This window comes from Vanellus vanellus (genome assembly GCF_965231255.1).
Source record: "Vanellus vanellus genome assembly, chromosome: Z".
NCBI classification, from domain to species: domain Eukaryota; kingdom Metazoa; phylum Chordata; class Aves; order Charadriiformes; family Charadriidae; genus Vanellus; species Vanellus vanellus.
Window position 1 is genome coordinate 19684520 of NC_138908.1, and position 9364 is coordinate 19693883.

Sequence of the window (9364 nt, forward strand, 5' to 3'; positions counted from 1 at the left end):
ACAAACAATCTCTTGCTGTCAGGAGCTGAGAGACAACAATACTGCCACGAGTGATACCAATAGCCAATTGCTTCTCATACTGATGGCCACAAATCACATACTATATGTCTTACAAACATAAAGGAACAGGGAGAACTAGCAGCATTTCACAGACAGAAAGTAACTTTTCTCAAGGATCTTATTCCAAAGCAGTATGAAGTCATGGGATGGACTTGGGTAGCAGCCATGATCTGGCACCTTCAGCTACCCTGTGACTCCATATTAACTACATCTGCTATTATGAAGGACAGCTGTAACTAGTTAGAGCTCTGGGAAGAATGTGTGGATTAATAGGTTTTCTGGGTTGCTTTTTTTTTTTAGTAGAGAGACAGCTCTTCTAAGCTGCTACAAAGGGTGTTGCAATGACATCTTGTTTTGGCCCAGAACTGGGGATTTTTTATTTTTTTTTTTGTGCTTACTCTGGTTAGCATTATCTCTGCCATTTTTTTTTTTTTTTTGCTTAAAATCAGGCTGCTGTTACACTTAACATTAAACTGCACTTCCAGTTAGTTTAGAAACTTGAGTATGACATTCTTCAAAGTTACTTTTTTGTGTCATGGCTTTTGCCATGTACTGCGTACTTGTCAGTGGGGTTTCTGATTGTCTCCATTTGAATGCCATTATTTTAAATAACTGAGAGATGATCTAAAGTGACAGATGCAGGGCCCCCAAGCATTCTGAGTTTGGTAGAACTGTTCTTTGACCCAGCTGAAACTTTAGTAGTAGTCTTTGTAGTAGTATACTCTTGTAGTAGCAGCTTTGTTTCTGGTGAGACCTTTAACAAGGCAATCCCCTTCTGTACAAAAGTCAATTGAAGAATAGAAGTATGATCTCTTTTTTTCCTATTCATGATTATAATTATAGCAGAGAGGGTACAAACAGAAGTAGACTTCAACAGGAAGAGTGATCAGCATGAAGTGATGGTCAGAAGTCTCCATTTCATGTTCCTAAGTTAATCCTAAATTTCTGCCCTTTAATTCTTCCTGAAGCTCTACTGTCTCAAGCAGACTAACAAGGTACCCCTTTCAACTCCTGCAATCCCATCTTCCCCAAGGCCCTGAGAATCTCACTTTCTCCTTCTCTACTTTATCATCTGCATTGTATGAAGCAGGTACTACCCATACAACTTCTGCCTGATGTTTTTTTACCCAGTGCTGCCAGCTCTCAGACCCACTCCATACTCTTCTGACCCCTATTCCAGCATATCTCAAAACTTGCATTGTGAATTTGTTTTTATCTTAGCAAGCTTGTAATGTCCATTCTCTTCCCAATCATTGCCACATTGTACAAAGTTTATCTCCCTTATGTGGGGCACACATGTGTGCTTGCACATGTGTAAGTTATACAACTGCTGCTTTATTATGCAATAACTGACAAGTTAGGTTTTGAGGTTTGTGCATCTGTGTGTACATCTACCATTCAGGACAAAGAATGCTTGTTTATGCAGTTTGGTTTTAAGAGATCCAAAAACATAGAGATCAGTGCAGTTAATCCAGTTAATTATCCACATAAAATTTAATGGAACATGTCAATGATGATAGAGAGGTGTCTTTAATAGTATATACAGAAATAATGCATCACTTACCAAGATGAAAAGTTTGAGAAGACTCTTGACATTGTTTGTTGTGTACGTAGCTTACAACTTCTCACTGAAAAGTATAATTATACAGCACTCAGTTGCATTGTGCATTTTGCAGCACCTCAGTTACACCCTGAATGAGGGAGAGTGTTCTTATGGAAAGCGCTAGGACATTCTTGCATGAAAAAATAAATAGTGCAAAATAATACAAGAAGTAGCAGGAACATGTGAGAATAAGTGTGTACAATTCCGGGACCTGCATAATTAAACATACTGTGGACAGGAGGAGGGGGAAAGGGTGTTCTTGCTGTAAATACAGTTGACGTTTTTCTGGTAAGTTTTATTTCCTGCCAAGGTTTTATATACTGGAAAATACTTGAGGAAAAATAAATTGAGCATTGGATGTGCCAAAAAAACAGAAAAATGAGAAATTTTAAAGAATGTGAATGTCATATTCTATGTTTGTTGGCTACTATCTGTCAGTGTGAGTAGTGTTTGTGAAGTATTTTGCTATAAGGAAAAAATGTGGTTATTCCATATGCATTGGCATGTATATGCCTAAACCCGTTCTATAAATATTTGAATTAAAGGACACCAGATGTTGCACAGAAGCTGCTGCTGCTTTCTGAACTTCATGGTATATTCTTTCAAAACCCACAGGAAGTAGCTGAGGGAAAAAGTGTATTAATTAAGTTCAGAAATAGATTTTCCAGCTATAGAAAAATCTCCAAAGAAAATAGCATTTGATCTTCAGAAATGTGAGCTTGCTGTCCCAGGAATCTGGTGGCAGCGTGCAACGCTGTCACATGGGGATCAAAATTCAGATTTCAAGTTCTCAGAGCTAGGCGAGTCTGCAAGTCAGTCAGTCTGTGGCCGTTGGAAATGGACCCATCTTTTGACCCATCTCCTCTGGATAGTGTTCATAATTCTGTAGACAGTCTACAGAGAAAACATTTTTCCAGTTTTTCTTGACCTGAAGAAATAACATTGTAATAGCTGAGACTTGAGGAGAAAGGAAACTACTAGAATTCCCAGATGCTCTGCACTTCAAACATGAAATGGGAGCAGACATACCCAGAATATATTTTGTAAGCTCCAGAACTACAGGAAATGGGATTTGCTTTGCATTGGTTGAGGAACAAGACTTACATTTTGCAAACCAATTAAATATTTCTGTATTGAGAAGTATTGGCTTTGCTGTAGTCTTCTGCTCTGTTTCCTTCAGACCAAAACACTGAAAGTAACTCTCCTGCACTAGTGGTTGGCATGACGTGTCCATCTATCTTTATGGAATGAATACATAACTGTTTATACTAAGTGGCATAATTCTGCTGAAAGAAAATGTACATACAAACAAATAAGATTCCCCACTGAGCACTCTTATGTCAAGCAAATCAGATAATTTAAACATGCATTGCTGATGTATTAGGTAGTGTTTGTGTTGTGGTTTGACCCCAGCCAGCAACTAAGCACCCAGCAGCTGCTCGCTCAGCCCACCCCCACAGCATGGGGATAGTGTCAGAAGAGCAAAAGTGAGAAAAACTCATGGCTTGAGATAAAGGCAGTTCAATAAGTGAAGGAAGGCTGTATGTGCAGGTAAAGGAGAATATGGAATTTATTCACTGCTTCCCATCAATGGGCAGATGTTTAGCCACATCCCGGAAAGCAGGGCTTCATTTCACATAAAAGTTATTTGGGAAAACAAATGCCATAACCACAAACATCCACCCCGTCCTTTTCCTTTACTTGAGCTTTTATTGCTGAGCATCACTTGATATCGAATGGAATATCCTTTTGGTCAATTTGGATCAGCTGTCCCAGGTGTGTTTTCTTCCCAGCCTCTTGTCCACCTCCTGCCTGCTTGTTGGGAGGGGGGACTGAGAAACAGAGGAGGCCTTGATGCTGTGCAAGCACTGGTGTGTTACCGACTTGAAAATGTTTTAGTCACAAATCCAAAGCACAGCACTGTCTTGGCTGCTCCAGAGAAAGTTAACTCCATCCTAAGGCAGAGCCAGTACAATCTCCACCCCTTATTCACTACTATTTACATATCTGTGACTTGGGCTCCATCTGTTGTGATGGTCGCTAAGGACATTGTTGTACTGAGTTGTTGGGCACCAAAAGCAGCTCAGGTTGGATCACGGGGCACTTGCCAGGTTCGTTATGAGGCTCATCATCTGTTGGTTTGGGTGGCTTATGCTGTAGTACTTCCTGTAGCATGTAGCTCAAATCACAGGTAGCAACAATTTAAACATTCCAGGACCACTGGGAGGAAGGTGTGTCTTTTCTCCTCTCTCCCAAAGAATTCCACCACAAGCTTTAAGAAATATTCCTGCTAAATTTGTGTTTTACAAGCCTGTTACACACCCTTTCCCTCCTGTCAAAAAGAAAAAAGAAGACAAAGCTGTCTTTGGAAAAGGCTTAGATTCCTCTCATTTTGTTCTTCAAGCAGAGTGGTGAGGAGCACCTGAAAATGCGATAGCTTTTACAATGTGTTGTATCTGTGACTTCTAATGTATGAAAGAGGAAGTCAGAAATGGAAGCAATTCCTACTTTTCTCCTTTTTCTTCAAATTTAAGCATGAAGATCATATTTGTTCTTTGAATCAGTCTACAGAGTTCCAGTATTCTACCACATTGAATTCAAGGCTGTTTGTCTTTAAGATCAGGCTAGACCTTGCCTCTCAACCACATTTAATTCCTTCAATACCTGCTATGTCATTTTGCGTACTTTCGAGGCATCCATAATTCCTGCAAGCTGCTGTATTCCTTCGTGCAGAATGCCTTCTACCAATATGATGTTCTTTATTGAGGGGATTCATGCATTTGCTTTGCTTATATAAGAAAAAGTCAATGTAAAAGCGTGTTAGCTCTGAAAGGTGTGTCTGGTATGGTTTTAAAACAAAAAACATGTTATCCCTATTCAGTACCTGAGAAATAGCAGATTTACATGTCTATTACATTTCTGTCAATGTTTGGGCATGCAGATTTTTCCTCATTTAGAATTACAGTAATACAGGAAAAAATAAGAAATATTCAAATATTATAGTGTCATAAGCTTTTCCTCTTGTGCAATTAATAGTCCAGATTCACATTAGTATGCATTGTAGCATAACTGATACAGGCCTGTATAAGTATTCACTGTTCTATTGACTTCATGCCTTTGAATTTATTTTGTATAGCCAAATTGTACTGCAACTGAGCGAGCCATTGCGAGACTTGCAACACACCCCATCTTGAAGCCTAGATTTGTTGAACTTAAAGGTATGAAATATTACATTAACTTGTTAATGACTTCAGTAGCTTTCTGGTGTGTTATATTGTTCCTGTATATTCCTGACATGAACAACCAGTACAAAAAGAAAAGTAAAAAAATCAAAAAACCCTTGTAATTGCCTTAACTAGTTGCAGTGAACCAAGTTTCACAAGCTTGCAGTCCATTATATTGGTTGAAATGGGCTTTTAGGGGACAGTACGCTATACGACGTTTAAGATACAAGGTGTGGGACAAACAGGGCTTATAATGGGAAATCTAAAAATCAAATGGATATAATGGAGTATCTCTAAATTAAGTAGGACTGAACTGGCAATGAGCACAGTAACTTGCAGGTACAAAGGTAAGAGCATTACAACTGGGTTTCCAAAGGCAGCTGAAAGGTTTTGCAAATGACTCCCTTAAACTTCTCTGGAAACTGTCCCCAGAATCCTTAGGGAATCTTTCCTGGCTCTTTAGGTTATCTCCCGTTCTCTTTAAACTCAAATTGTCCAACTAAGGTAAAAGGGTCAAGTCCTAGTAATAATGTCATAAAATTACTTTGTTAATAACAGAGAATGTCAAATACCTGTTTAATTGTATCTGAGCAATTTACTATTCGGTTGCAGTTTTTACACACAAAGTAATGCCCTAAATGAACAGAATTATCAGATGCAGATTATTTGTTGAAGAGAAGTTCACAGTTAAACCTGAGTTTAACAGTATATTCAGGTGGTAATAACGTCAAGTTCTTTTCTTCACTTTTGTTGATGCTGCATTCTAAAGTATTTCTTGCCCCATGTGTCCAGTAATTGATTGATAAGGACATTCAAAATATGCTACTCAATACAACATATTTAACTTGCAAAAACATTTTATTATGTAAAATAACTTATGTAAACTCATGTATAGCTGCAACAAAAGATCTTTCTTCTGCCCCTTATATAGCTGCTGTAAAAGCTTTTAAGGATGCAAGAAAGAACCCAGCCAAAACCACTCCTTCGAAAAAGGCTAAGTCAGAACAGCCTAAATCAGCGCAACATTTTGATAGCAATTTGGATGACCGAGCTCTTAAAGCAGCTCAAAAACAGCAAGGATGTGAACACAAAACAAAAATGAGTATGAAAATAAAAACTGACAGGGTGGCTGAAGAACTTTGTGAGAATGAAGCTGAGCAGAAAACTGTGGAAATGGAGAGAGCATATGCTCCAGAAGAATCTTCATTTCAGGCAGTAGGAATGCAAGCAGTCACTCAGAATACAGCAGGAAGGAAACTTGGCTACCAAAAAAAGAAAGAAAATATGAGCATGAGCAAATTAAATGCCATTAAAAAAAAAATTAATGATGATAGTGACCAGGAACATCCTAATGAAGAGGAGTATTTTGATGATAGTACTGAAGAGAGGTTTTATAACCAGTCATCAGATTCTGACAGTGACAGCAATGATGATTTCTTCATTGGCAAAGTAAAAAGAAAGAAAAGTATAGCAGGAGTTACTGGTCTTTCTTCAGCAAAAGAAAAGGATAGACTTCAGAAAAACATAGTAAAGAAACAAAAGAACACAGCGCCTGGGACAGCACAAGATTTGATCACGGAAGAAGGAAAGCCACATGCAAAAGCAAGCAGGCTAGAATCAATGTTCTGCAGTTCCTTGTCTACCTCTAATCAGAAATCTCAACACAGAAAACGGTATGTTCTCCATTCCCTCCTCCCTTCCCAATAATGGAAATTGTTGTGATTTTTAGTAGGCCTTACCAAATAAGAAGAATTTGAGCCAATTACAGCTTGAACATTTTCACATAAACTACTCTGTAGTTTTCTTGTGCTTTCTTGACACTTAGGTAATTTTCATATTCACATTAGTACTGACCTATACTATAGTATTCCCAAATAGACCCGTATCCAAATTAAATCACTACCGAACACTTCTATTTTTACTTTTTTATTAACAAAGAGGAAACAATTTATGAGGTTTTTGCACATTATGCTTGAAAAGTTGTTGCACGAGTGTTTTGGTGATGACGATTCTTTATTCCCAGGTGTTTTTCATCTTACAAGTTTCTTTAAAAATCCTAAATTCTCTTTTTATTTTCAGAAATACTAAAGACCAACCTTTCAAAAATGGACAAACAGGTACGTATTACTTAAAGTAAAGTTATAAGAGTAAAAGCATCTTGAGATTTTGTTGCCTCTGCAGTCTAATCATGACAGGCTGTTTTTTGTTTCATTTCAGTTTTGTGGCACATATTTTAACACTTGTTTTTAAAATGGTCAAAGTGTTAAGCTTTCATTTTAATCTGTGGATACTGTTTGCTATTTCCGATTTTTGAATATTAGAAATACTTAAAGTAGGATATACACAGGAAAGTGCTTTTCCATCTATGTTCGTGTTCAGCAGTTAGCATTACCTGTGCACAGGTAAAGGTGTCAGATTATCATATTTAACAAGTAGTTTATCTTGTGAGTAATCCCTTCATTAGCTCCTTCAATATTTTATTCTATTTATAGTATATGGTTCCATTTTGGAATTCATTGGATCAAGGATATCGTTTCAGTCACAGAGTTACGCTGTGTAATATCTCACTGGTTTATTGTGAAGAAAAAAGTTGAGACTGTGCTGAATATTTGTCTACACAGATTTTTGAATGGGGTCAGTAATAATAAATCTTAACTATCTGCCTTCTACCAAGTGTCAATGTACTGGGCCGCAAGATGAGGAAATCTTGCTGTGAACATTCAGATGAACATGTTCCCCGTGGCTCATTAAGAAATTCTTGAAAATACCTGCAATCCCAAGGTAGCTTCAGCATATTTTTATGAAGGTTCATGATGTAATTAATGTTTTCTTTTGTACTTCTTGTCCAGCTCTTCTTAAAAAGGAACCACAGCTCAAGAAGCAACCATTTGCAAAACCTGCAGGTATTAAATGTGACAATAAGAAAGCACGTTTGGAGCAGCCTCTTCATCCATCATGGGAAGCAAGCAAGAGACGCCGGGAACAAATGTCTCAAATTACAGCATTCCAAGGAAAAAAGATTAAATTTGATGACTAGACTATATGTAAATTCAGATTAAAAAAAAAAAAAAAAAAGATTCTTGCAGACTTGCATCCCGTGGTATTTTCTCAGGAGGGAACAACTGCTGTTTGAACATTTTTGATAACTATCCTGATCCTTTGCAACCTATAAAATAGCAACCGCTAGAACTTATCATCTGTTAATAATGAAGATTGCCTCATTTATTCAATGTGCTGTCTGCTGATTAATGTATGGTCATATGGTGTTGGGTCATAAGTTCCACTTTGTAGTGCCACCATCTATGAAATACACCCTGATGTGAATGAATGGTTTTTAGGAGCATCAGTTGTGCCCTGTAGGAATAGTACAGATTCTTTGGAGCGTTTTTTCTGTAAAAATGTACTTGAAATTATATGAGGACTTGTTTGTCAAAAGAGAGGGGAAAATAAAAAATATTGAAGTCCTAATCCTAGGCCTATATTATTAAATACATCTCAACTGAGAAGAAGTAAGAGGTTCTTAAACTGCAACAGACTTCACAAATTCATGAATGTATCAGGTAGCTGGAAAGTTCAATCGGTGGTATGCATGATACGAAAATTTCTGGAGAGCAATAAAATATTTCCCTGTTAAAATGTGATCTCTGTTCTTTGATTATATGGCATATTTGAAGGACTGAAAGAATATCTTTAACACGGTTGTCCTGGTGGATATGTCTGGGTGCTCCAACATGTCTGCCTTGCACGTTCTGGAAGAATGCTGAAAAACTGAAAGGTCTTTGTACATGAAGAAACATTTGACTTTTAAGTGCCATTCTGAATTTGGGAGTTCATTTGATTGGGATATGAGGTAAAATCTTCATTGTATTTTTCTTCAGGGGCTTTTCTTACTGCTTAGTTGAAACAAGTTCTGAATTTGTAATTAATCTTTAACAGTGTTGTTTATTTAAATATAGTTATCTTTCATAATCTTGTATCTTTCATAATCAAATTAATTCAGAAACTTGGTAAATGACTGCAGTGGGTGTAAGGTATACCCTGTACAATTCATGTAGCATTTTGTAGTGCCTAAGAATAGCCCTGCATCAGACCAATGTTCACGTCTCGTCTAATATCTTCAACACTAGTCAAAAAGGGATGCTTTAAGTGTAGGGATAGAGGAAGCACACAGTGATACATCATCCAACTTCCAACTTGTTGAGCTTCCAGTTTTATAGCTCAGGGACATCTTGCGATACCGTAGCTTATTGTGTTTGATAATCCTCAATGGATTTCTTTTCTGCCGATTTGTCTGCTCTTAAATCCGTGTAAACTTTTGAAACCTATAATCTCTTAAGGGGATCCCTTCCTATGTATCACACTTTTAACGAAAAACAGTCTTTTTGTATGTCTCAGCAAAGAAGGCCAGCAGCCTCCTGGGCTGCATTAGAAAGAATCCTGCAGGATGAAGGTGGTGATCCTTGCCCAGTACTCAGCT

General features: G+C 37.5%; 1 protein-coding gene across 2 annotated transcripts in view; it reads left to right on the plus strand.

Annotated features, from left to right (window-relative positions):
• Positions 1-8511, plus strand: part of SRFBP1 (serum response factor binding protein 1) — an 80977-nt gene extending 72466 nt beyond the window's left edge. For both annotated transcript variants that reach the window (XM_082497686.1, XM_082497687.1), the window contains 4 exons: positions 4800-4881; positions 5819-6560; positions 6967-7004; positions 7737-8511. In XM_082497686.1, the coding sequence (XP_082353812.1) occupies positions 4800-4881; positions 5819-6560; positions 6967-7004; positions 7737-7924 (1050 nt within the window). In that variant the 3' untranslated portion in view covers positions 7925-8511. The remainder of the gene's footprint in view (positions 1-4799; positions 4882-5818; positions 6561-6966; positions 7005-7736) is intronic.
• The last annotated feature ends 853 nt before the right edge of the window (positions 8512-9364 follow it).